The sequence below is a fragment of the Calonectris borealis genome, chromosome 18 (assembly GCF_964195595.1).
Source record: "Calonectris borealis chromosome 18, bCalBor7.hap1.2, whole genome shotgun sequence".
NCBI classification, from domain to species: Eukaryota; Metazoa; Chordata; class Aves; order Procellariiformes; family Procellariidae; genus Calonectris; species Calonectris borealis.
Genome location: NC_134329.1, coordinates 4,792,207 through 4,819,978, shown reverse-complemented (window position 1 = coordinate 4,819,978; position 27,772 = coordinate 4,792,207). Strand labels below are relative to the sequence as shown.

At 47.2% G+C, this 27,772-nt stretch overlaps 2 protein-coding genes across 16 annotated transcripts in view; one reads left to right on the top strand and one right to left on the bottom strand.

The window, feature by feature from the left end:
* Positions 1-27,772, bottom strand: part of LOC142090104 (E3 ubiquitin-protein ligase RNF185) — a 71,434-nt gene that overhangs the window by 8,239 nt on the left and 35,423 nt on the right. For 11 of the 14 annotated variants that reach the window (XM_075167469.1, XM_075167464.1, XM_075167468.1 and 8 more), the window contains 10 exons: positions 26,981-27,177; positions 26,071-26,257; positions 23,544-23,630; positions 22,668-22,799; positions 22,340-22,396; positions 22,105-22,170; positions 21,086-21,260; positions 19,636-19,691; positions 17,524-17,681; positions 5,716-5,860 (listed from right to left, as the gene is read on the bottom strand). In XM_075167469.1, the coding sequence (XP_075023570.1) occupies positions 5,716-5,860; positions 17,524-17,681; positions 19,636-19,691; positions 21,086-21,260; positions 22,105-22,170; positions 22,340-22,396; positions 22,668-22,799; positions 23,544-23,630; positions 26,071-26,257; positions 26,981-27,177 (1,260 nt within the window). Of the gene's footprint in view, positions 1-5,715; positions 5,861-14,911; positions 16,941-17,523; positions 17,682-19,635; positions 19,692-21,085; positions 21,261-22,104; positions 22,171-22,339; positions 22,397-22,667; positions 22,800-23,543; positions 23,631-26,070; positions 26,258-26,980; positions 27,178-27,772 lie in introns of those variants that run through there. The other 3 variants (XM_075167470.1, XM_075167472.1, XM_075167474.1) reach the window with 1 other exon arrangement.
* Positions 7,189-14,094, top strand: PIK3IP1 (phosphoinositide-3-kinase interacting protein 1). 2 transcript variants are annotated; one of them, XM_075167481.1, is made up of 6 exons: positions 7,189-7,384; positions 7,578-7,694; positions 7,804-7,923; positions 9,956-10,141; positions 10,276-10,354; positions 12,477-14,094. In XM_075167481.1, the coding sequence occupies exons 1-6, from the start codon at positions 7,300-7,302 to the stop codon at positions 12,682-12,684; spliced, it is 795 nt and encodes a 264-aa protein (XP_075023582.1). In that variant the 5' UTR covers positions 7,189-7,299; the 3' UTR covers positions 12,685-14,094. The 2 variants fall into 2 exon arrangements, with proteins under 2 accessions (XP_075023582.1, XP_075023583.1); XM_075167482.1 differs by having other exon boundaries at positions 7,221-7,384; positions 7,807-7,923.

The following is a 27,772-nucleotide window of genomic DNA, read 5'->3' as shown; positions in this document are numbered from 1 at the left end:
TATCGAGCTTGGGTAAGAGCTTTTATAACAAATCAGTCTCATGCTTGCTAATAGCTTTTTGACTGCTGTGTCTACAAACTGGTGCCTTCTCCAGGCAATTTTTACATGCCCTTTGCAAAGTTGTCAGACTGACTGCTGGCTCTTAAATCATCAACCAAGCCTTGCTCTTGGGCTCAGAATTTCTCTTCAGTACTGTTGTAATCTGAAAGTTTGCTGCAATTAGTGCCAATACACAGTGTAAGAGAGAAAATAAAAGGCTGTTCTCAGATGTCGTGTAGAGTGAACAACTGAAACATGAGTGTGGGATGAGCCAGGAAAACTGGCATCTTTCCCTGGCTGCACACCGTATGGAAGAGACAGTGCCTTGGAAGGGAAGGAGCAGGAAAGTTTGCCATTGGCTCTGATGAATCCCAATCCTGCTTCCACTGAAGTTGTTGGGAATCCTCCCATTGTCTTCAGTGTGAGCAAGAAAGGATCTTGGGTGAGGATGGATGACTCTTTCCCTACTTGAATGAAGTCTCTTGCCTATTTATGGGCCTGCTTCTATTGAAACCGAGCCTGTTTTAGCCTTTTTGGGTCCTTAGGGACCTGTTTGTATAAAGCAACTTACCTACCTATCTTTTTTTTTCTATTGTGTGTATTTTTTGTATGTTCTGTTGGAAGGTGAAGCCTCTGTAGAAGGGGATACAAAAACTGATTTTTAAATAGTAATAAACCAAAAGAGAATTAAACTCTGCAGGCTGCATGCATTCATTTCCTGGAGATGGAGAGTAGAGACCATGAGGGCACAGAGAGACAGCCTGTATTTCTCATATCTCAAAATCTTCCTCTTTTCAGAGACAGTTCCTGCCTTTGCCTATCTCCACAGCTCTATATGAAAACCCATAGTGTCATGGGCGGGCTGCAACATTGTGTATCAGGACGGCCTTATTTTGACTAGAAAATCCTTTCTCTGGTGCTGTGCAATGAGATTTCTTACATTCTTTTAGCATAAGTGGATGGAGTAGCAAGTATCTACGTGAAATTCGATATTGTCCTCATTGAATACCTGGAAGTCAGTGAAAATAAAAATGAGACAGGATATATAAATATATTTTTGCAATACTTCTGGCCTGCCTACCTCAGGTGCTAGGTCATTAGTCAAATGCACTGTGTTCTAACTCAACACCATTACATTCTAAAGAAATAAGTGAAGTACAAGGTGAAATTTTACTAAGCCTTTGTCCCTTCCTGGTCTCTTTGCCTCCTAGTGGTTTGAGCCCTAATTTTCTAAAAGAATGGCAAACTCAGAATAACAACAGAGGTTTGCCCTATTCTGTAAACATACCTAAGGAACAGACTCTTTGCTTTTGTAAATAGATGTAAAAAAGTCCACATGCGTATATAAGAGTCATGAAAAAGGCTCTCTCTGCATGCCTATGGCATGTGTGCAACCCAAAGAGAAAATAAAGAGGTTTGTCTTTCTACACAGGAAAGAAAGGGCAACTTCCCAAAATGAACAACTCCTCCCACAGCCTTCAGGCAAAACACCTGTGGAGAGAGGTCTTTCACAGTACCTGTGTGCCAATGCTTTTATCTGCTTTCAGGTCAGCTAAGAAAATCCAGAGGTGAGAGCTCTGCATTGTAAATGTCCTGCGCTTTTATCAGGAAACACTAGTAGCTGTACTGAAAGGGTGGGCATCTGCTTCTCTGCTCATATGTTGAATTACAAAGAGACTCATTGCAAAATCTGCTCTTAAGCTGATGACTGAATCCTAGTCCCAAAACCCTAGATATAGATAAGAAAATATGTGTTTGGGGGTTTTTTATGTGTACAAGTTTAAAACCTTACTGCCTTTCTGTTGGCATGGGTTATGGGTCGCTTCCTTATAATGAGTCGTTGTGCTATTTAGACATGGTGTGTTTTCTGCAGGAACTGGAAATTTTGTATATATAAGTGCAAGTCTGTAACCTCATGCTTTCCACAATGGGATTTAACTCTTTCTTTGATAACATTCCATGATTATTGAAGTTTAAACAGGAGAGTTTTGGGCTATCACTTCTGTTTGACTGTGAAATCAGCTTCCATGGTGAATGAAAGATTGGTAGAAAGATATGTAATAATCCCATCCAATTCACTGGAAGTTAATTTGAACAGATATCGGAACAGAAATCTTTATTCCCTTTGACTCAAATCTCCAGATGTTTTGGTGCTGCCTTTTTCATGTTTCTCATGTGCAGATAAACCATTATTTTTAGATCGACGTTTTCTAACAAGAATTTATCTGACTGCTTAGCTTTGCTAGTTACTGCTGTGCACAACAGTGAATTAAGAAACAAGAAAGCTACAAAGGTACTTTTGTACCTTAAAAAACCAACCAAACAACACATTCTATTTTTCTTTCTGCATTAAAGCTTATTTGTGCTTTTCATCTAAGTCAGCACTACACATACAGAACTTGAGAACATCTTGAGACCTTCCATGCATATCCCTCTTCATGATTCCTTCCACTTGAATACCTTTACATAAGGTATATATATTGCATGTCTGAAGCTTTCAAAGCACTTTGCAGACATTTAATCCTTTCTGCCTCTGTGATATTAGTATTAACATGGGAAACTGAGGCAGAAGCTTGTCTAAGATCAAACAACAAATCAGTCAAAGAATTTAGAGTAAGGCTACTGTTCTTGACTCAAAGACTTATGTGTTCTCTGAGTAGATCACAGTATCTTTCAAAATATCTTCCCTTCCTCCACCCTTAAAAATGCATGCTCTGTTTTTTGTCAATAGCAGCCTGCGTCTGTAGAAAAAAAAAACAGTGCAAGTAGGGGCTGCAACATCTTTAGACAGCTGTACCTTATTCCTAACAATATTGCTACAGTTTTATGGTACCTTGCTAGAAGACACACCCATTGGATATCAGGTAAAAGCAGTGTCTGTGATCCAGATACTGATTCCAGAATGCTCCAGCAGGCAAAAGAGCTAAGGACCATGATCCAAGCCGAGTCCTTTCCAACAGCCACAATAGACCAGTGTGAACACAAATGTCTATGGGCAGTTGAGCCCATCAAAACCGCTGAGGGAATTGTGGAAAAGCACTGGGCAGTTTGTGACCAAAAAGGACAAAGAAGTGTTGCTGTTAGAGAGGACTCAGTGTGTGAAATTTCTTAAGTCAGTGATGGCTGAGAGTATTTAGTGCTAATCTCTTAATGCTAGAAAATTGTAGCTGCAGTGCTTCTCCGTCAGTGAACAATAGGACCCAGATTGCCCTCCTGAGGCCTCTATCCTTTTATTACAGCCCACACAGAAAGCTCATCTGAGAAGGCACTTCGAGTTAGTAGAGCAAACTCTCTGAACCAGTCTGAACCAGTTGAAATATCACATATGGTTGTTTTGCTTCTGCAGACTTCCTTGTTAGTCCTTGGAGGCTGTGGCTGGCATTTACTTAGCAATAGCTCATGCTGTCAGATTGAAGGGGGAGGGGAAGCCTCTCCTTGAACATGTCAGCAGGGGGATGCAACAGTGCAATCAGATATTTCTCTCTATCGCTCCACACTGACTCCTTTGTAGTGACTGTCTCTGTCTTGATTTTTGGTTATACTCGGCTCAGTTTCATAAACTCAGTATCTGATCCTTTTGTTGCAGCCCTGATGTTTTTTCCTTCTATTCAGATTGTTTCTAGGTTAGGAATAAAGCGTGTTTGTTTCTCACTCCTATATCATTGCTTACAGAAGGCTTTTTACAGGTGAGACCCACAGTTATTTTCATGATCCAGACAGAGGCAACAAAGGAGTAAAAAAATCTGCTTTTGTTGGAGTTGCAAGTACTTAATAGTGTTTAGTAGCATTTGATGCTTACAGTTTTTTAAGCTTTAAGCACAAACTGCTCTAATATTCTTTTCATAGTGGATGAGGCCTCAGAGTATACTGTCTTCATTCTCAGGCATTGCGATGTATGAAGGAAGCAGAAAAATGGGAGAAGTGTGAACTGGAATGAAAAAAGATTTAGAAAAACTAGTTTTGAGGAAAAATTGGAAGAATTATTTTGGTTTGCCTAGAAAGCAGAAAGGGTAAGTTAGGGGAACATGACATATGCCCTGTTACAAGGAGGGCAATGATCAGCCTTTTCCATTTTAAGCAATCCATGTTAATTTGGCTGGGAAAGAATACTTAGATGAGAAAATTGATTTTTCTTACTCCCCCCAGTATCTTATTTAGTAAGATTAAACAATAAAGCGTGTTAGTTCTTTCATAGGAGGTTAGATGAATTTTTGCCTGGGAAGATCTGAACACACTTGGCTGTGGCCAGAGAAGGAGGGTGGGTTTGATGACTTCTTGCAGAGTCCTTCCAGAGCTATACATCTGTGGTTGCCTCCCTTTGCACAGCATGCTATGCTATATGTTAGCGTCCTTGTATTTTTCTTCTTTAAGAAAACTCTCCATACACTTTGAATTTTTCCTCAGGTGAAAAAGTAGAACAAACAAACAAGAAAGCAGTTGACAGACAGGAGAGAGAAAAAGCAGACATTGTTCTTTCTGGAACCTGTATAAAGTAAACAGCAGAAAGGTACCAGCTCACAGCTGAAACTGGTTCACACTGAGTTTAGGAAGGATGCTTCATGTCCCTCATTCCTAAAAATAGTGTATGTATTCTCCTGTGAAGTGTTTGTGGATGTCTGTATGTGTTGTGGCACATGTATGTGTATATACCTACAGACTTTACATGTAAACTATGTGAGGGTGTTGTTGCCGAGCTATTAGCTTACTTACAGTTTGGGTAGTTACTTTAAAATCAAGTCCTAGGAAGTAATGTCAGATTTAATCTCTAAAAGAGTAGCAAGAAGAGCAAACCCATTCCCAAACAGCAGAAAGAACAATTGAGTCTACCTTTGACAGCTGCCACCTGGCATCCTATTAAACTTAACTCTGTGAAACTGTCAGGTATACATCTTCTCTCATCCTGGAGAAAGCTAGAGATGAAAGAGAAAAAATTATTCTTGGAAGTCGGTTGTGGAAAAGACTTTGATCTTTACCATTAATATGAAGGGTTTTGCATTTCTCCCAGATTCTCCATTGTCCTTCTGTGGACTAGAAATTCAAATTGTTTGCTGGAACTTGGCTGGGTGTAATGAGAAGTGCAAATTTATCTTGTTACATAACAGGAGAGAGAGCTGGGAAGGTCTGAGATGTGTTTCCACAGAGATTACTGCCCAGCCTGCAGTTCTTGGATCAGTATATACAGGAGGAGGTGCTTTCTGTGCAAGATGGCATGGAAGCATTAGCTAGTCTCATGAAATGAGCTAAAAGAAATTAATCGTACAGGTTGGCAGCCCTCTGCAAACTCTTTTGGACAGACTGTGCCTCTGGATGCATGTGTGGCCTTGCAGTTTCTGACTGAATGGAATTTGTCCCATAAAATCTCTTATGAAGAGCTATTACAAACAGAAGGCCCGATTCAATAGCCCTTATTAAAAATTTTTGCTTACTCCAGTTAGCCTTGCTTTCACAGAGAGTAACTGGAGAGCATAAGGAATGTCTGTGAAGACAATGAGCGTAACGCCATAAAGCAGACATGTTAGCTGGTGATGTCGGTCAGGACTGACACACACGGTTGGTTGGTTGTTTTTTTTTTCAACCTGGTTGCAGTTTTTTTAATCTGGCATTATTAAACTAAATTTACTGTAGTGTTAAATCATATTGTTAAAGCATGAATCACACACAAGTGCTAAGGCTTACCGTTTCATGTTCAGTGGTGGTGCTGTTTAATTGACCTGTTTTCCTCATTACCCCTCTGTCATGCTGGTACATCTGGGTTTTTGTGGCTCCATTGTGGATGGACACAGCAGGTGACCTGCCTGTAAAGGGTTCAAGTGTGCGTGACCTGGTAAAAAAAGGGCAAAAGTTGGGTTGGATCAGCACCTTGAGCCTGCTTGTCACTCAAGTACCCGTAGCAGCCTGGCAGAGAGCCCTGCCAGGATGGAAACATCTGGGAGTGGAAGGTAAGGACTGCTGCTCCAGCCAGCACTGCCCTGAAAAGTGATTCATCAAACACTGAATACAACATGCAGCTTCCTGGCATAGAAATAATACTTTTTATGTGTTCAATGGTTTCCATGTGATTTCAAAGCACTTTAAAAGAAGGGAACTTCCCTGTCCTCTTCTGAGAAGGAAGGTTTGATTGTACCTCATGTAACAGAAAGGAAGGGAAAGCGCAAAGAAGTGAAGCAGACAGAGTGGCCAAGGTCAGAAGGAACTCTGTGGGAAAGCCAGAAATAGAGCACCTTGTGCTGCAGGCCTGTGCCTTGGCTACAAACCCATCAGGCCCAGGCCACCTTTGAGAGCTCGTTGTCAAACAGGACCAAGAATTCAGCTGCTTGTTTTTCACGGGTGTAAAATAGAAACATTGCTGATGACTCCAGATGCTTGTGTACAGTCACTAGCATTGCAGTATCTGAATACCTCTGCCTGTTTGGAAACAGAAGTGTCTATTGTAATCCATTTGAAATGTCTGCAGAGAGGCTTTATCATGGTAGCATGATGTCTGCGATAGTCTTGCTCTGAAGCATTTTCGGGCTGTTTACCTTGTTTTTCTATAAGCAGGCACAGCTCTTAGAGTATGTGGCGCCAAAGCAATCGATCAGCAGAGGCGAGAATGCAAACCTTTAACGTGGAGGTGCACAGCTTCCGTGGCAGCGTGTACCCCCACGCACGGTCTCTCTCTATAGAGCTAAGGGAACCCAAAGGGAGAATCGGGGCAGGAGAGTTTAGTCCTTCGTGGTAGTTCTCTAGGGGAGACAGCAATTTTAGGTCCCTGAAGACAGACACTTTCCCTGCCACAGCCAGCGGTTCAAGCCTAGTTCCGTGTCGGGAGTCTCCCCTTCTGGCCCAAGAATTGCCTGCGGCTGTAGCGCACAGGCTCGGGGACGCGGAGCTGCGCCTCGGGGACGTCTCCCCGTGCTCCTCCCGAGCCAAACGGCCCCCGCGGTACTGAGCACCCATCGCGGCGCCCGGTCCCGGGACTGCGGAGCGGGGGACCCTCTGCGGAGGCGGGACAGCAGCGGCAGGTTTCCGGCTGCCCCGAGCCCTGCCCGCGGCGGCCGCCCCTTCCCCTCCCGGGGCTCCCCGGCGGGGCCGTGAGTCGCCCGGGGGCGGGCGGCGGCAGCGTTAGGACCCGGCGGCGGCTGCGGGGCGGGGGGGCGAAGCGCAGCCCGGCGGTTGTTTACCGCGGAGGGGAGAGCCGGGGCAGGTCTGGCCGCGGCGCCGAGCGGAGCCGAGCGGCGCGGCCGGGCTGGCGGCGGCTGCTCGCCCTCCGCGCCGAGGATGCTGCGCGGGGGCCCGCGGCGGGCGGCGGTGCTGGGCGCCGTGCTGCTGGGCTCACTGCTGCTGGCCGCCCGGGGCGCCGAGGGTGAGTGCCGGCCCGCCCGCCCGGGGGGCCCGGCCCGGCTTCGTTGTGAGGGACAAAGGCCGGTCTCGGGGGGAGACCCCCCGGGGAGGGCGGGGGGGACCGACCCGTATCCGCGGGGGGCGTGCTGGGGAGCGGCCGGGGGCGGCGGGGGCTGCCCGGCCCGCCCGCATGGCCTGGCCTCGTCTCTCCGCAGAGTGCCTCCGCGGCAACGGCGCGTCCTACCGCGGAAGCCGGCGAGTAGCCTCCGGCGGCGCCCCGTGCCTCAACTGGCTGGCGGTACGGAGCGGCCCCGGCGCCGCGCTCCCGGCAGGTGGGTCCGGGGAGCTGGGGGAGCCGGCGGTGGGGGATATAGGGGGAGCGGGGGGTTGGGGGCGCCGGGGCCGCGGCGGCCCCCGCCCTTACGGTCCGGTACCCTCCAGCAGTCGCCGAGGACCACAGCAGCTGCAGAAACCCGGACGGCGACGCCGCGCCCTGGTGCTACATCCGAGGCGCCGCCGGGGTCCCCGAGCGGAGACCCTGCGACATCGCCCCGTGCTCAGGTAGGACCTGCCCCCGCCGGTCCCCCTTCTCCGCCTGCCCTCCGCAAGCATTGCCCTCCCCGACCTGTCTCCTGCCGCTGGGGGCTGGGTTTGTCACCAGGATGGGGTCCCCCCTGCGCACAAACAACCCCGGGCTGTGGCAGCACTTCCTGCCCTCCCCCAGGAACGGAGCGTACCCGGAGCTGCCCTCCGGCCCTCGCCTCTGTGTGCACATCTGCCTCCCAGCTGTGCCTTGCTCCGCCCCTAGAGCTTTTCCACTAGTGCCAGAAAAGGCCCGTGCAAAGCCTTGCCCCCCCCCCCCCCCCCCGCCCACACTATAGGGCTCTTTAGCTGTGTTGAAAAAGGCTGAGGTCTGGGCATCTAGGAAGTGCAGAGATGCTGGTAGACTATTACTGTGGGGCATGTTACCGCTGTCTAAACAAGTGTCCTGCTGCTAAACGAGTGCCAGGGTGAATTTGGGTACAGGTCGGGGGAAAGAACTTGGAGAAAATGAGAATTGCAGGGAGGACAGTAAGAAACGGAAAATGCCAAACACTGGATTCCTCCTGGATAGTCAGGATGCGAAACAGTTTGCCAAGAGAAGAACCGTAGCTGAAGCCTGTTTCAGGGAGAGATGTCAGTATTGACTGAGGCCAAAGTAACCACTTGGGTTTTTTTGAACTGTTTACTTATTTCTGAGCCCCTCAAGATTTACGCACTCCGCTGTCCCTCGGGATGGCTATCCTTGCACGTAAACACTTCCCTCCACACATACACCCTCCCCTTTTCTTCACTTTGCTCGTTTTTTGCCTGCTTTTCCCTACAGATGAAGCAAAACAAATGTTCTGCTGCCAAGACCCTTACTCAAAACAGCCCTGCAGCTTTGGGATCAGGAGATTACTTGACCTTTCAGCCAATACACCATTTTCATGTTTAAGGGGTTTGGCTATTTTTGCGTGTCAGAGTGGGCACCTTTTTATTGTAGTCGTGTCCTGCAGCATCCCTTAGTTCAGCTGACCCTACATAAAGTCACTGTGCAGTGCAGGAGACCTTGATTTCCTGTTTCTAACTCCCCTTCTGTACTTCCATTTCACATTCCACTGAGGACTCAAAATGGCTGCAGATAGAAAATCCACACGGAGTTATTGCCAGCTGTGGGGTGAGATCCAGGTGGAGAGAGTTTTCAGGTGTGGATGCATTCTGTGCATAGCATTTCCAAAAAGTAGGGGTTTTTTGTTTAGGACAGGTAATAGATATCTACTTTCCACTGTCATAGCTTTTACTGTGCTACAGCTTCCACTTTAACTGTGTCATGAAAGAAGGAGCTACCTTTAATATCTTTCAATGCTGTTGATAAAAAATCCACAGGGCTGGGAAGGAGTCCGTGCTATGAGCATCCATCCTTATGCACCTTTGTTTGGGCTCTGGCTGAGGAGGAACTTGCTGTACTAGTCAGTGGCTGTGCTGCCTGAAGCGTTGCTCTGCCTTAGCCTGTCCATCATGCTAGAGGAGTTTGCTACGTGGCTGCAAAAAGGGGCTGGGTAAGAAGAACGTCGCCAGGTTGTTTTCACACCAGCTGGAGTCTCCTTCTGTCAAACCTTCCTGTGTCAGGAAGATTGAGGCAGAAGAGAGATAAATAGGCTCCTGGGAGATTTGGGATGGAGATTCTCATCATCTTGTTCATGTCTGTTCAGCATGATTGAAGCTGCAGCCTGTGTATCGATCTATACACTAAATGAAATCATTGTGTATCCCCTGGACTTACGCGCTGAACCTGGGTTTCGTTCTACTGTCTGACTTCTGTCTTGTCTGTGGTGGTGCCTTGCACTCTTAAAATAGGTTCATGTCAAAGGAAAGTGGGGGGAGGAGGACATTTCTTGTCTGCCTTGGTAGGATTTCTGGCAACAACTGAAGAGGGAACAAGTGTTTGTCAGTGCACATTGAAGGCGGTTCAGTGATACCAGTCTAGATCTGTCCCACTCACAAGGCACATATTGTTTTAGAGTACTCATCAGTGCTTCGTATTTTGTATGTCTGTTTTTCCTCTCAACAGATGCTAGAGCTGCCACAGCCCCAGTCCCTACAGCAGCAGTTGGTACTTCTCAGGAGGTCGACCAGGTGTTTGAACCGGCGGATACCTTGCCCTCCCGGAGCGAGGCAGCTGCTGTGCAGCCCGTCATTGGGATCAGTCAGAGAGTGCAGATGAACTCCAAAGAAAAGAAGGACTTAGGGACACTAGGTACAAACCCAGGATCATGTGATGGATCCATACCTGTAATTCTGGCAGGATGTATTTGCTCTGAGGCTCTGAAAGCAATGCTATAGCTGGATCTACTGCCTCTAATTTTGCCTCTTTCCTTTCTCTCTTCACAGGGTATGTGCTGGGGCTGATCATGATGGTGATAATCATTGCCATTGGAGCTGGCATTGTCCTGGGATACATCTATAAGAGGTCAGTGGCTATTCTCCTTTGTCCAAAAGCTGGTGTAGGCATGAAGCAACATATATAGGGCAAGAATGTCTGAGCACCTGCAGACCCAACCAGATCCTAATGAAAAGGCAGACAGAAGCGTATGTTTTGATATGGCACATTGTGCAAAAGTTTCGCTTGTTGCACTGAGGAATAGACCTATTTAAAAGTTAATCCCATTCTTCTCCCTTTCACCCATCAATGTGGTATTCTGTCCCATTTAAAGCTTGAAACTGCCCTTTTCATTTTTTGTCCGTGTGTGTGTGTGTGTGCATGTGTGCCTTGATGTGGCTTTCTCAGATGCATCCAGGGGAGCTGAATTTTACATAAGAGCTGGAGAGAGCAGATCACAGGTGCCTTCACAGTAAGTTTTTTTTTGTGATCAGAAAGAGAACAATCCTCCTAACAGGCCACCTGTTCCCCTGTTTCTCTAGTCTAGCTAGCTTTAGAAGAAAAACAATTGGCAAATTCTTTGCCACTCATGCATTGTATCCTATGAAGCTGAATATCAAGTAGTACTTTTTTTTGTCAAGCAAAGTTCATTTTACCAAAGCTCTCGTATACTTTAAGATCAGTTTTGACTTTTTTTTGTCAAGCAAAGTTCATTTTACCAAAGCTCTCGTATACTTTAAGATCAGTTTTGAGTCACGCTTAAGTTATGATTTGTTTAGCCGCTTCACTGTGTTGGGCAGAAATGTTTCTGTAGCTCAGCAGCATTTGAGGTTAGCGGTAGTAGCAAGCAGCTTAGTTGTAAGAGACAGGGCAGGATTAACAAACAGCAGTGAATGTCGCTGCAGCAAGTGAAGGCCCAGGCTCCCTCTCTGGGAGGGTTTGTTCTGTATTTTGGCTGTTTGACAGCAGTCTGACACAACCAAGCAGAAGGAGCCCTTTCCCAAGCTGGGACATGTCCTTATGTAAGTGTTTATAATAAATGCCGACAGAAAAAAAACAGAGGGAGGAGTGTTACATAAGGGCAAAACACAGAGCGCTGCTTGTCAAGGAATCTGATTTGAGGTGTCGCTTCAGAGAATGCTGTCTCGTGTGCTGGCAGGAATGGCAGCCACTACTGCACGCTTGTAGGCAGCTTTGAAAAGCAGCCAAAATGCTTATGTGCTGACAGGAAACCCCAGCAGCTCTGCCTGGTTGGGATCACAAGCCCCAGGAGGAGTGAGTGGTGCCTGTCCCACCTCACTCCTATCTTCAGCAGGAAGAAGCAATAGACCAACGTTGAGCTTTGTCCAAATGCAGCTTTGCTTCTTCAATCTCAGAGAGCTCACAACAGGGCTGCAGTGCAGGTTTATTGTCTCTCTCTCTCCTTGCCTTGCTCTCAAAATTGCATGAGCAAGCTGGCAGGTTTGGGTAGGTGTGGTGAGAAGCCTTTAATGGGTTTAGTAGCTTTTGGTATACATAGCTTTTCTGGAGACAACATGCTATTAATGCCATCCATTTTTAAAGCAAGGCAGTTCTTCCTCAGTACAAATTACAGGGATGTCACCTCCCTTAGCAACAGGGTGAGAGTGAGGTAGGTTTGAGGAGCTGGTTGTGGTATTAAGCTGTTAGTGGCAGCGGCAGAAGACAGGGCCAGCTCTGAAGTAAGCTTTAATACTTTCAGGAACGGTTTAATTTGCTACACAGGTTTGTTTGCTGCAACAAAAGGCAGAATCTGTCACCACTTCTGGTATTGGTTTCTATGCGATGAAGCATGTTACGGAAGCTCTTTTCAACCATAGTGGGCTCTGCACTGTCTCACTGCTCCTCTGGGCCTGCACCAGGCAGTGCTGTGGGACTACAAACATTTGTCAGCTCCATGGTTTGAAGGAGAAGCCTGGCTTTACAGTCATCATTTAGCTGTAGCAATGTCTGTGAATAAGCCAGTTTATGAGGGAGGGACAGACTTCACTTGGCTGCTTGTTTTTTAAAGCTGCTCACATGGAGTCCTCTGCTTACAATAGGGAATGTTTCTGGCCCTTTGTATGTAGCTGAAACATCTGTTTCTTAAAGAGCGGAGTTCCTTCTTTTCCACTATATCACCTTTACTGAGACTCCGCCTTCAAGCAGTGGCACTCACCCCATCCATGTAGATGTTTTGTTTTTTTTAATCTAGGGGGAAAGACCTGAAGGAAAAGCATGAACAGAAGGTTTATGAGCGTGAAATGCAGCGCATCACACTGCCACTCTCAGCGTTCACCAATCCTGCCTGCGAGCTTGTAGATGAGAACACAATCGTGGTGCACACCAACCAGACACCTGTGGAGGACACACACGATGGCAGTGGCCCGCTCATGGGGCAGGCCGGTACTCCTGGTGCCTGAGCAGCTCAGGCAGGAGCAATACAGGCTGAGCAAAGCCTCCAGCTTCCCACTGTGAGTGTGGGGGTTGCGTGTGTTCATTTCTATTTTGTTTTCTTTTTGATGAAAGCCAGATGAAGGTGATGCAGGGGGACAGAGCAATGGGCTATGCATCACAATCTGTTTGAGGGACACCATTCAGTGCATGACCAGCTGGGGACTGGTATGGTGGCCCTGCTGCTTCTTCCCACCTAGCTCCATGGCGTGCCAAGGAGCTGGGGGGGATGATGGGCCAGGCTCACAACTGGCCACAGATCCCATAGCCCGGAGCGTGGTCTTGGCTTCCTCTTTTTGTGTTCCTTTCCTATTTAACAGTGTGCACTGTTACTTAAGTTTCAGCCTGGAACCCCAGGAGGGAGCAGTACTGCAGGGACTGAGGGGAGCTTCACGTCAGACTTCGCTAGATAATTACACTCTGATTATAGTTCCTGCCTTTTTGCGTTAGTGGCTGAGAGCAGGAGACACTGTCCAGAATCCTGCTACTGGATCAGGTTTTTTTCCAAGGAAGAGTTTATTTGAGGGATGGCTTTGGCCAGGAGCTCTATGTTTAGCCCCAGTGTCAATTTGGAAAAGCTCTTCTCAAGCTCTTGACAAATCCAGGTCTTCCAGGGCTGAGGCCACATCTCCATTCCCCTGTGGTGCTACATGCAGAGCCACAGCTGTAGGTGTCCAGGTGGTCTGTGCCTCCTGCTCACTTACACAGATCAGGAGACCAAAGGCCAGCAGTAGATAGTTGTGAAGAAAACAAACTGCCCTACAGCAGATTGAGCACTGAGGATAGATAACATTCTCTTCCGAATTCCCTTGGCTTTCTACAGAGCCAGCTCTGAACAGAGTGGCCAAGCCAGCTGTGGAGGTCACCCTGGCTGTGATGCAGCAGCTCTTGCTCTAAGGGCAGGACAGGGCAGCTGCTCTTGCAAGATCTCAAAGTTACACCATGGCTCCTGGCCCAGCCTCCTTCACACACACTCAGCTTGTGCAGCAGGACTACTTACTTACAGAGCCTGGCCCTATTAGAGAGGTTTTATAATAACTTTTATTAGCATTTCAGGGGATTTGGAAGGGATGGTTGTTGCAGTGTCTCCCAAATGGCACCAAGGTAAGGCCAGTTCAGGGAAACATCCATCCCCACCTCAGGGGATTCAAGCCATTCAAGTAAGTTTTCTAGCCATCTGCTTTATAGCTGTGGGCCTAACAGGGAGCAGCACTTGGCAGCAGGGGTTTTAGTGTTAATGTTTGATTCAGAAAAGGGAAACATTTTATTTTTAAATGCCTTTGAATACCATTTCTTTGTAAAATGTTTTAAATACCTCATTATGAGAAGGTGCAGATTGTGCTACCTTGTATTAAAGCTTAAAAGAAAAATGCTCTGTAGACCTGCGTGGACTGTGGCTCATCTGTACATTCCTCCCGTCAGAGCAGCATGCTTTTGCTTGTTGCAGACTTCGAATTGAGGAGAAGGGAAGATGCCACTTCAGTTTGCCAGGCCCAAAGGTAAATCCCTACAAGCAGTGCCTCCACTCACCAGCTGACAAGGGGCATGGATCTTGTCTCCTTGCTCCCAGTCTTGGACTGGGACACTGTTCCTGAAAAGCAGCCGTGGGTGTGTGAGCTGTGCTGACTAAGCAGGCTGGCCCGTGGGAGACACTCTCAGTTACAGCCCCTTCCTGCACTGACACAGGTCAGTTCTGCTTTGGTGCCGCTCAGGTGCCGCTCCATCCCTCAGGGCCTCGCATTGGAAAGCATGATGGAGACGGAGCACGGCAGGTTACAGGAGGCACTGACGTAACTAGCATTTTTGTTCAGTTGTTGCCTTAACAAATGCCCCTTGAACTACATATTTCAGAATAAGAGGTTCCTAAGAACAGGCTGTATTTTTATCCCTGGATCAGAAAAGGAAAACGAGAGAGGCTCCATGTTCTGCTGATTCCTGTCCACCCTTAAAAAAACCCAACAACCACCAACCAACAAAACTTGACACCTTCTTCAATCACTCCAGGTAAATAGTACAATAGAGCACTTGCACTGCGTCTTTATAGTTCTGTAAATGTGGCAGAGCCCTTTAGCTCAAGAAAGGGCGTTCTAGATAATACCTGATCTGCGCAGTTTTGATGTTGCCATTTTGTGACAACAACAGAAATCCGAGAAAGTTAAAGCTTCCTGCTTTATCTAACACAAAGACAACAAAATCTTGTTTTCATAGCATACATTTACTGCTTTTTAATTTAGTTAGAACATGGAGCTGTGCAAATCACAGTTCATAAATCCCACCCACACATCACCCAGGACTCTCCCCTTCAAGGGTCCCCTCATAAACCAGCCCGGGAGGGGGAAAGAAAGGGCAAATCCTATTAACAATCCTGAATCCACTGGACCCAGTTTAGAGAGGCTCCTCCACTGACCCACAGCACAGGGAGTCCCCAGTGTTTCTAAAACACCACTACACAGACTAAAACCACGCCCCCCCATGCACACCTTTTGTCAGGTGATGCCTGGTCCCATGTTATTTTACGTAATACTTTAAACTCATGGGTAGGGGGAGGAAATCAAAGTATCAGCAAAGACTTAACACCCATTCCCCACCATTCAATACTGAAGGGAGCGGGGGCGGAAGGAGCACACTAAAAATCCAGTTAAACCAAGATGTTTGTGAAACTTAAGAGCAGGACTTGAGCCAGCTTTTTGTTCAGTACTGCCAACCACATGAGCTACTGCAGCAGTAGCTTTCTTCCTTCTCCCACCGAGGGAGGAAGAAAAGAAGTGCTGGAAGAAAAAACACCCCCACCCACTTCCTGATGATTCCAAGCCCTTTTTTCTCCCCAAAAGCAGGGAATGACCCTGAGGAAAGTTTCTGCTTGGAGAATCAGCTCAGGTGCTGCAGCAGGAGCTGCAAGAAGGACCTTCAAAGGGAGCAACTTACACAGCCTGCAGGAAAAGATGAGGTAATGGCAACTGAATTATTAGTTCTCCAGCTGCCACTCCTGGGAGGATGGGACATTCTCCAGCACTTTTCTGTTCATGACAAGTCCACCCTTTAAGTAACCTTGGGTGTGTCCCCCTTTGCCATTGTCCATGTACAATGTCTGAGCCACTTCAGACCTTTGGCTTTCTGAAGAGCACCTTCTGCCGCCCTTTCTGTCACCTCACGTCCACAGGCCGAGAGCTCAAGCAGCTTCAGCACTCCAGGGATGTCCACAGCCAGTGCCTAGTGCAGTTCTATACATTCAGGTTCAAATACTTTCACCTAGGTTACGGTTCTTGGGGAGGTACACTCACTGTGCAGGCTCAGGTCTGAAAACGCTCAAGTGGCTCATTTGCTGCCTGCTTTGTTCACCATCGGCAAGGACAAGCAGAGCTCAGTCTTAGTGTTTCGAGGCAGGCTTTTGGAGGTATTCAGAGACAGAGGAGGAAAAAACCCACAAAACCAAACCAAAACAAAAATTTATACACGCTTCCCCACAGACAACGTATTTCAGGAGAGCTGCCCAATTCCTGGGGCTTTTCACTCTCTCCCCTGATGCACGTTGGAGGCTAAAATTTCAGGGGGTTGTTCTGGAAAACACATGCACAAACATACACACACACGCTGTCCTGGTGGGGCCTTTTGCCAGATGTCCAATTTCCCAAGCTTTCTGAGCAGGGTAGTCAGTGGGAGAAGCAGTTCCAGAAGTGCTGGTCCTTGTGCAGGAGAGTCTCTTATAGCAATTCCCTCCCTGGCAGACAGGCCAGAGTGGCTTCACAGCTTGCAGCCAAGTTCTAAGGCACCACAGTGAAGAAGCCTGAAAAGGCCAGAGAAACATTTCTCAAGCCAGAAGAATAGTGTTGAGCAGCTTTCCTAGGTGCAGTTGGCAGGAAACAGCCCTTTTTGCTTCTGAAACATGCCAGAAATCCACAGTGAATCAGGATGTCCAAGAGGAGGGGTGTTGGGTGAGGAGAGAGAGGCAATGCAGCAAACGCACAGCGTGGTGCCCCATTAATGCCCTGGAAGTGGCTGAAGTGCATCTCCCTCCCTGTCACTCATGTCAACTCCAGTGGAAGTGGTGCAGGCAGCAGGACGAGCTGACTAGGTTGTGTTTTCAGGTAGCTTGTCACGGTTCAGTCCGTACTGCACACTCACGTTGTGGTCCAGCTCCTCCAGCTCAGATGGCAGGGGGATGGCAAGTTCTCCCAGGTAGAGAGAGAGCGCTTCAAAGGAATCTTCCAGCTTGGAAAAAGGGGGCCTAGAAGCAGCAGTGTGGAAATGTGAGCGGGAAAGAGGAAGCAGAACAGCATCTGGAAAGGCTGAGCCAGTTTTCAATCCAGGCTACTGTCCCATGCACAGAGGTGTGAGCAGGGACATGGTTCCTCCCCACTCAGCTTCCGAGACTGCAAAGATCCCATCTGTCTGGGCTACCCGTTTTTACAGCCAATGACCAGGGAGATCTGGCTCTTTTGGAACCTACTTGGCATCAACACTGTTCTGAAGCTACAAGTTTCACAACTGAAATCAAATGAAGTATTCACATTTCAGAGCTGCTGCCAAAGTCTGCCCCTACTTTTTGTACACGAGAAACCTTGAACAATCACTCGTCCTTTACCCTCTCTGCCTCAGAAATTGTTTCAGAGACCTCTACCATATACAGCAGTCTCTCTCCCAAGCTGATGAGTCTTTAGTCTCTCCTCATGTGGAAGCCTCTGAGCATTCCCACAGAAGGTTGGAATACAGCTCTGTTCCACCCTCTGTGCAGAGCAAGCCTTCCACCAAGGGGATACAGACACATCCTCCAGGCTTACAAAGAGGAGTCCTCCAGACCCCAAACCTACCTGCTCTCTGGTTCCAGTCTGCAGCAAATAGCAGCCAGAGGGAAAAAGGCTGGAGGACAGTCAGCAGGAACAAACTTCTCCCAGAACAGCTTGACATTAAGGCCAAAATCCAGTGTGCGTGGGAGACAGTCCGGGTCAGCATAAACCTGGCCTATGATCTAGGGAAAAATGAGAGGAGCGCTTAAGTACAGCAACAGTTCCAGAGTGTTAACAAACAGGGAACTTCAGCATCGGGCAGAGGCTCCTTCAAAGTATTAGGGTGCAAGGGAAAGAGCAGAAACACTGTTCCTCCTTTCCAACGGGGCTAGTTGCACAGGGGAATGAGCAAGGCACTGCATACAGACAAACGTCACATGAAACGTTTTCAAGACCTGGCGATGTGGCCACTGTTGTGAACGCCCAGACGCTGCCTCTTTCTACCCAGGGTTTCTCTGCTAGAAGATACACAATGATGTGCACTTCCCAGAGGGCTCGACAGTGTCTTGCTCCTGGATCAGCTACTGTGCTGTATGCTGCTGGGGATGATGCAGCCCCTCCTGATCGCAGGTAATCAACACAACCTGCATCACCATCCCATCTCTCCCCTCTCACACAATCTTACCACACCACCAGCAAAGCTCCTCAGTCTATGGAGCCTGTCCTAAATGATGCTGTGAAGTCAAGAGCACCACAAATTCTGAGTTGCTCTGTTACTAGATTAAATCCCACTGACAGCCAGAGCGTAGGGGCGGAGAGAAGAACAACCATAACCAATGCCCAGGAGGTTGCAGGCAAGAGCCGCCAGAGGAAAGGGCTGGGTGGAACAGAGAGAAACCCTGCCCCAGCACTCAGAAGTCCCAGTGCTCACCACCTACCCCGCTGAGGTGCACTCACCACCTCCAGCACTAGAGGACTCAAAGTGTAGTAGGAGGGAGGGAACCCACAGCGGAGAGCTGTGGGGTGATCCAGACTCAGCCAAGGTCAATGTCAATACAGACTCTCACATGGGGAAGAGTATTAGGTTTAAAGCCTCATCGGGTATCACAAAAAGGGTATTATGTATAACCACCCAGGCTTTTCTGTGCCAATAACTCAGCAGAACAACCACATCCTGTAACTAGACAGTGGAACGCCCATTATGTATTTTGGCAGGGTTATTTCCTTATCTGTTTGAGTGTGTAACTTCTTTTTTTAGCATCTTTATTTTGGTGACAAGGAAAATGTTCATATGCTACTACCCCTTTATTTGTCTTTTTTCTAGATGAAACAATTGTTTTAATCCCACATACAGATTTTTCAAGTTCCTAAATCTATCACTCACAACCACAACATTCTCTGAGAGGAGGGCCCAGTGTAAATAGAGCTCCAGATGAGGCCATAAAGATTTATGCACAGATATTTTCTTTGTCCCCTTCATCCAAATGCTGAAGATGAAACTGTGCTGGTCTCCTCTCCTGTTCCTGTAACTGCTGCGTTATCCGTACACATAACACCCCACCTTTCATCTGTATTTCCACTGTCATAAACACCTTTTAAACTGAAAATACCTTGCAGCTTTTGAGTGCTGCTCTTTTCTCTGCAGACAGAAAAGCCCGATGTAACAGGAAGACTGTGCATTGGCTCAGAGATAAACTAAGCCAACAGACTTCAGGGTGCAGGCTTCATTAATCGACCTGCAAGGAGGTTTCAGTTTCCCCTTCTTTGAAGTGAAGTGCCATCCACAGTAGAGGCCCTGAATTTGCTGAGATTATACAGCTGATTGTTCTTTTAATGAGGCAGTAGAAAAAGAAAAAAGTATCACAGTTTTAGGGAATATGTCTGCTTTCAACTGGACACCAGGGCTCAATCAGAACTTGATGGACATTTTTACAGCTTCTCTCAGCCCAGGAGGAACCTCTGTATTTCTTTCAGTCCAGGAAGAAACTCTCTCTGCGACCAAAAAGTTACAAGACGGTTATCTTCCTTGAGGGAACAGGGGCAGGGTAAGCTTGTACTCCCAGCCTAATTCACTGCGCTGTTAGGACACAGACTGCACACCCAGACAGAGAGAACTGGCTGACACAATGGGTGCAAGGAGATGGCAATGCAGAAGGTGAAGTCCATTAAAGATGCCATGTAATGTCCTGGTCTTACCTCACAGAGGACAATCCCAAATGAAAAGATGTCCACTGTCTCATCGTAGCTCTGTCCTGCAGGAAACATAAGACATTCAGCTCTCTGAGAGACAGTTCCCCATCCAGCTATTCCAGGAGCTGCCAGTCCAAAGCTTAACTAAGCCTATTCCCTAGAGGACCCTAAAACAGGAGACAAAGCAAGGCTTAAATCCCCAAGATATGTATACCAACTGCATCTTCCTATACACTGCCATCACATATTTTAATCCTGCTTCTTTCTTCTACTGGGGAATTACAGGACCACACAGGGAAATGTTGTGTATCAGAGGCCTGAGCAAATGCTAACTATGGAAGGTTTCTGCCCATTTCCATTGATTGCTGTTCTAGTTCATCTCTACAGTGCACTCAGTCAATGTTCAGCTTCCCCAGCAGCCAGCAAGTGCCCACTCCCTGCTGCAGTGACTGCAGCGATAATAAATTACACACTAGCAGCAGTTTGAATCTGGGAAAGCAGACTGGCTCCAGCATGCCATTCTCTGCTTACAGACACTCCCCTCCCAAGCCAGTATCTGATAAACAGCCTTGCTTTGAGAGGTGATGTCAGACTACGTTCTTGCTGTTCTCTCGACAAATGCCAGGTCTGAGAGAGGTTCTGAGAAGCAGCCTCAGACTCCAGTAGGGCCTGTAAGCCTCGAGAGAAGGAAAACAGAACAGCACACAAGAAAGCAATATGGACAAGAGTTGAACTGGGGGAGAGGAGCCCAGTCCTCCAGTCCCTGGTGGGCTGTGCTGGACAATATTGATATCATGGCCAGCCAAACTGCCCAGCCTGGTCAGACCGACCTGTTCATTAGGAGGAAACTGTATCCATTGTATTTCACCCTTACCTCAACTCTTGCAGGGGCAGTTTTTCCCCTAAGGGATATAATTCATCCTTAATGCAATTGAGGGCTGCATGCCAAAACCCATATTTCCCTGCACTTGGACAACTCCCACCCCAATCCTGAGACTTCAGCAAACCTGGCAGCAGATGACTTCTCCCTGGATCTACGCAACAGCACACGTAAGCCTCATCCTGGAGTTTAATGATTCCCTGTCTCAAGGGGCAGTTCCAAAGCATGAGGCTATAATAGAAATTTATCTCAGGTTCAGTCTTATTTCAGGCCTCTTTTGTCTTCCCTGTTACCTGGACCATAGCGAGTTTAGGTCTGTTGCCCTCCTGAAGAATCCTGCTGTCAAGCCAGAAACGTTACCTCGGCTGGTACAAAAGCTTATCAGGTCAGGTACTGTAAGAGAAGTGCAGCTAGGGTACCTGTGTGTATAAATAAGCTCCCATATTAGCAGGGCTAAAACCATAGGCTCTAATAGGTTTGATTGTTACTAGGGGCCAGAAGCTTTCGGTAATCCTATCATCCCTATACCTCGTCACAGGCTGTCTCCTCACCTGCACCCTGGTATCAGTATCTTACCGTTTAGCATCTCTGGGGCCATCCAGTATGGGTTGCCAACCACCGTGTAGCGCTTCTTCCTGTCACTCTTGCGTAGGGTTCGTTTCTTGGCAGATGGCTTCTCCAAAGTGGGCTTTTTTCTTTCCTCCACAATCAGCCGAGACAGACCGAAGTCAGCCACCACCACTGTCTTATCCTACACGAGGGATTTAGTACAAGCCACTGATTCCTCTCAGCTCCTCTCGGGAGCAAAGAGGCTGCAATTCCTCTATCAACTGCAATTCACTATCAACTACACTGTAAGGGCAACTAGCAAGGTTTCCTGCAGCCAGGTGAGCGTAGCAAGCTGTCCAGACAGATGTAAGACACCCAATTCACGATTCCAACTCATCATTTCCTCTCTTTATTGTCTTATTTCCTGTGTGGTCGCTAAGACTAATCCCATCAATTTGGCTACACTTGCCAGGGCAAACCTGGACCTTTCCTTTAAGACCTTCCTATTCTACCTGGCTGGGAATTAACTTAGACTTTCATCCTGGGTCGTTTGAAGCCTACATGCTAATCCCATATTCCAGCCAAGTGAACAAGGGCAAGGCTTGAGGGAATGAAGCTACGCAAAAATCTTGTGACCTAGCATTTCAAAAAGAGAGAGCACGCACATCTGCACACACCCGCACACTTGTCTGAATCCTGAGTGCCAATAAAAAAAGTCATCAAGTGGTTAAAAGAACAGAAGCAGTTGTAGAGAACATTTCATAGTTGAGGTAAGGAACGGAGCTGTACTAACTCTCGTAACGTGACTGTTAATAGGAGATGCTACCATAGGAAAGGCAGTAAGAGAACAGAATGAAGAAACAGTGAAAGCTAGATCAGTCTGGAAAATCCTACGTGAAGATGAAGCCCCCTTGTTTAGGGCGCTAAAAGCCTCTCTGAAATCAGTTCCACCCTGACAAAAGAGGGAACATCATGGGGAGAAAACCAAGGGAGGAAGATGACAAGGAGGGGAGCAGCATGCTGTGGGGAACAGAGGTGTAGCTCACCAACTTGATTAGGCAATTGTGTGAATTCAGGTCTCTGTGAATGATGCACATGGAGTGCAAGTAAGCCTGGAAACAGAGGGAGAAAACTTGGTGTTAGGGGTTCCCAGGCGAGTACGTCCCTTCACATTTACAGACCTCAACAACCAGTTGCTAGTAGCCAGGGAGCATCCACAACCCCTCACACACCACCCTGCTGAGGCAGCTAATCCTGTGACAAAGGGACAGTTCGACTCACCATTCCAGAGGCAATTCCTTTGGCAAAGCTGACCTTCTGCTGCCAGGGAAACGGGTCCTGAAAGACAAGTCCTCAATGGTCAGGGGCTATCTTACCAGCCAGCTGGCGACAGCAATTCCTCCACAACAAGGACTCCTGCAGCAGTCAGAGAAAGATGATACAGCCCCAGGAAGAAGACGCTTCCTGCCTCAGGCCACCCACAGCTAAGAAGCAGCTTTTCCACCCAGCTCCAAAGGAGAAGACTAACAACAAGCACCGTAAGGCTGGTACAACTAACACCACACTGTCAACCTCATTGAGTAGAGGTCTACCAGGCTTCCGTACTCACCGCATTGCGGAGGAAGTCCTTCAGGGTGCCCCCCTCAATGTACTCAGTGAGGAGATTCAGCTTCTTGTCCTTGTACAGTACACCGATGAACTTCAGTACATTGGGGTGATCCAGGCTGCGCATCACTTTCACCTGGGAAGCACAGACATCCCACCCCAAAGAAGAGAATGGAACAAGTCCTGACAGATTTGCTCTATGGTGCCAAGCACTCCAGTGCTGGAGGTCCTCTCCAGGGATCACAGGGTACACTCAAACCCCAACCTTAAGGCAGTCAATTAACTGTTGCCTCTTCATTTTCATGCTGTGCAATTAACCTGATCCTAGTCTTTACAGAGAGCATCCTTGAGTTTGGCTAACTTTTAAGAGACAGGAGCTCTCCAGGGCAGCTATCTGGTTTGTACTGCATGTGTCAGGGCCGGAATAGCAGTGTTAGGTGTTTAGGGAGCTGTCTTTAAGCTAAATCTGACTTTGAAAAACATGGTAGGCAGCCACCAAGAAAACAGTTTAGCTTAAATACAGCAGGAGTCTTAAATATCTTACAGATATTGGCCCCCATCATTTGTATTTATGCACAAGGCTCAAGGGATAAATCCTTTATGTATTGCACAGCTCAATTTGCCTCAGACTCAGGCTGCTTTTTATCATTGAAAAATTAATGAACTGGAAGCTGAAGCCATGTCGATTGCTCAGTGTAAGCGAGTCACACTCCACTGCAGCAAACAATCAGCTCACGTCAGCTTTTCCCCATGTTATGCCTCCCTCCTCAGCACCTTGATGCCTGCCAGGTTGCTGGCATGATCACTTTCTCTCTGGAGAAGATGGAAGAGAGTTCCATCACACTACTGGCTCAGAAGCTTTTTGAAATCTTGCTCCTACCTCTGTCAAGAAAGTCTTCTGTGTTTCCTCATCACAGCGAATCAGCTCCTTCATCACCATCACCTTTCCTGTTGCTTTGTGAGTCACCTGGTGGAAACAGAAACCACAACTACAGGCAAGGTTCAAGAATACATAGCTCCAATGCTCTTGCAACATTTCTGAAAGAGAGGGTAACATTCCTCTCCATCCAGAGAGGAATATAGATGGGAGAAAATTCAGAGCCCAGGGATCTGCAGAAAACGGCATAAAATTTCTCCTTTCATAATTCAGCAAAGATTCTGTATGTGAAACAGAAACTACCTAAAGCTGACAGAGGATCATACCAAGAGATCAACAGCATCCCAGGAACTAGAGCTGGTCTCCATTTTAGGTAGCATAGGGCTGAGCATACAGGCTGTCAAAGCCTTTGAAGGCATCAGTTCCATACTTGTGCATGCCTCAAGTTCCCTTTCAGAAAGTGCTTGCCCAGCGTGATGCTCACATTTTGTACAACAACTACATTCTGTATCAGCAAAGGAATCAACGTTCACTTGCATCAGAAACCAAACCAAACAACCACAAACTACATTACTACATGCTTTGGTTTTATGGGAACTCTAAAGCCTGATCGTTTCTGATGAGCTTATCAAACTTACTCATGTGCAAGTGGAACTGGGATGTACAGGCTGTTCAGTTAAGGCAGGAACAGTTATTTTACCATGCACCTTGGGAGCAGTGTATTGCTACCTGCAAGGAATGTCCCAGAATGGTGGCAAACACACAGAAATCCACCATAAACATCAGGTAATACATTTCCTGGCTCTCAACATGGAAAGCATTTCCAGTTCCTCAAGAGCTGTTTGCCTGTATCCAACTAGTTCCTGGCATTTTGCTGTGTTCTAGAGGTTTCTTTTAACCAGCTCTGCCTTGCTTGCATGGGGTGCATGAGTGAGTAGAAAGGGTCCAAATTCTGATGAGCAGGTTTTCCTGGAAATCCTCTCCCCTTCAGTTGCTTAACTTGGACAGCTCAGTCTTCCTAAGACCTCCAGGTAACTAAACCACCACCTTCTCTGCAGGAACAGAAGGGAACTATTCTGACCAGATACAGTACTTGTTGCATCAAAGACAGTCAATCTGAAGCTCAAGAAAGGTGTCACTTTTTTTGCCTCACACCCTTTAAAATAAAAAGCCTTTCAGAAAACCTCCAGAACTGCAATCCAGAACACAAGACCCAGTTATAATATTTAGGAAGCTTATGAGCTCTGGCAAACACTGTGGCACACTAGTTCTGTTTGGAAACATGGGACATAGCAAGGCTTATATAGGTGGAATATGAATGCATGGAATAACACAACAGAAGCAAGAGTACAATATTCTTCTGCTCCCGTCTGAAATCAAGCATCCATATATAAGTAGCGAGCCAGGGAACACTACACATTTCAGCCAGGGACATGAAAGCCAGGGACATCTAATACCCAAAGAAAAAGGGAAGAGACAAAGACAAGACAAGGCTAAGCGGAATTCTTAAGCTGACATACCAGCAAAACTGAAACAAGTGTCATCATGAAACTCCAAGAGAGAAATTTTAACTCTCAGAGCATGCACCAAAACAGGATGGCTATTGGGTAATTTGAGCAGAAAAGAAACACCTTTGTGCCATTAACTGTGGGGACGCAGATGACAAAAGCATGCAATAGATGAAAGGTTCCGCTTACCTGGACCTGTTATTTCTCTATGAGCAGAGGAGAAGAGAAATATGCTCATTAGTATGGATCAAAAGCATTGGGTTTGTAATACTGGCTCACCATCTCCCATGAAAGCATGAGATGAATATGGTGGCTGGACACCTGAAGTTTATACAGGTGTAAGGAGAGAAGTCCCACAAATGGTGACTGAGTACTGAGGAGCTCACAGCACCTTGGTAAGGCAGAGGAAGCTGCCCCCTGATGCTATCAGGGACGCCAGGATAGGAGCTGCTGAAGCACCCCCAGTCAAGAATAGAGACCTTAAATACAAGAGAACTGCTATTAATGGAGATTTTAATTGTGAGAGTCATGCAAGACTTGACCACTGCCACCACACTGACAAGCCATTTAGGCTCCGCTGCGGGTTCAGAGGTAGTCACTACATCAGCCTGGCAACTCCCCAAGCATGCCACACTAAGGGTAGGTGAGAAATGCTGTACTGGGGAGTTGAATGCACCTCTTCGTAAGAAAGATGCTCGTAAGAGAAAGTGTAGCTTGTCCCCTGTTCTCCCCACCTCACCCAGGTGGTTGCTGTGACACAGGCACTCTGGAGCTCTAAATCTAACTCGGGAGATGAGTAGGTTGACATTCAAAGGGGACAAAGTCAAAACCGACGGCAGCCAGAGACACTCATGGTCAGGGAATGAAACAGAGAAATGGATCTCACTGAGCAAACCAGGTGAGTTCCAAGACCTATCACTATCAGCAGGGCAAAGGCCACTGAGACAGTGGCAAAGGATGCCAAGATAGGCAGACATTGCTATAATCAAAGTAAATGATGAATGTCAGGGGACCTCCCTCACCTTGATTGCTTGTCCAAAAAATCCTTTTCCTAGTACTTCGCCATGAATCAGGTCACAGGGCCGGAAGATTTGCTGGGAGCAGCTAGAAGAGGAACGTAGGGATTCAGAACGACTGATGTCACGGCTCAGAAGGAGCGGTTCCTTTGGAGAACTGGGGCCAGGAGACTTAGAAATGCTGTTACTTCGCCTAGAAAACAAAGGAGACAGGAAGATCAGAGAAGCTGCTAGGAAAGTTTTGGTCCAACATATCCCATCATTAGCTCCTAAGGGACCAGTTTCTAGATGTGCTTCAGTGTTCTTCTATCTCAAAGCCAGATGCTCTCCCAGAACCGTTGAAGCTCTTTACAAACCTAGAGCAGCTTCCAAGTCAGAGCTGCCTAACAACAACACATCTCCTGCACTGTCAATCAGAGGTGGAGCTCTGTGAACAAGAGAAGGAAGCTGTGAAGACGCAGCACTTGCTATCTCCAAACAAAGATTAAAGTACTGGCTAATGACTAAATAAGCAACTGAGTGCCCCAGTCTAGGAAGACAAGATTTTTCCCAAATCCCAGGTCTCAGCCATATCGCCTTTAAGGACGCATTCTTCCGCAGCCATTTAAGGCTGGTAAAAATCTGACCTTTACGTTTTCTAACTGTAAAACTTAGTAGCTTTTCTATGTTCAAGTAGAGATCCTTATTTTTGTTAAGGAAAGTTTGCCATCCTGAAAGGGAATGGAGAGAGTACATGTCAACAGCAGAATCTAAAGCTCTCCACTGCTTTGCCAATGGTTTATACCAAGGCTCGTATCAGAGATGAGTCATGTCTCTGCAGTCACTTGCAACCGCAGAGCCTAGGCACAGAGCAGCCCAGCCAGGTAGCACAGGGCAAAGGCAAGCTAGGTCAGAGTCAGCGCTTCCAAGTCTTTACCTGAGGGAGCGCCGTCGGAGCGTTCCTTCCAGATTCTCCTTGATGTCCAGTGGAGAGAGGGAGCGTGGGGAAATGGGCGGCTTTATGTGGGTGGGAAGACGGGAGTCCAAACGAAGCCTGTCTAAGCGCTGGGAGACAGGGTCATGCTCTATCAGCAGCTGAAGCGTCTGGCTTGTCTTGCGAATCAAGTCCTCCACCTGCAATCAAACCAAAGGACAGGATGATAGCAAACAGGAGGAGCAGGAGATAGAGGAGACACAGCAGAATGCCCCTCAGGAATCACAGTAGAGAGTTCAGTGAGATCACTCCATAGTTGTGGTTTAGTCGTGCGCACCACAGCTGTCTACCAGACAAATCATGCTAGCAACACAGAAGTTCCTTATGCTATCCAAATCCTCTTCTTTCTGGTCAGCTACAAGTGACCAAACACTTTTTTTTTCTCTTTCTGAGAAGTGTTCAAAAACTACACAAGCTTCCATCCTGAACAGTGCTGCAAAAAACAGCTTTGCAAAAGCTACATGGAGATTTTTCTGAGATGTCTATTGTGCTCCTAATGTTTTCTTCAGCACCAATAGTAAATAAAACCCTTGTGTAGTGAAGGTAATGGTGGTCTCTCTGCACTCTTGCAGCATCACCTGATATCTGTATAAAGCATTTACCTGTAAAAACAGACATGAATTTTTTTTTTTTGCAATGGGAAACTCATCCCTAGGATCAGCTGAGCTTTGTCTATTAGCAGTTGCCTCTAAAAGGATCAGAACAGTGGACTTCACTAGCAATACATGAAGAGTC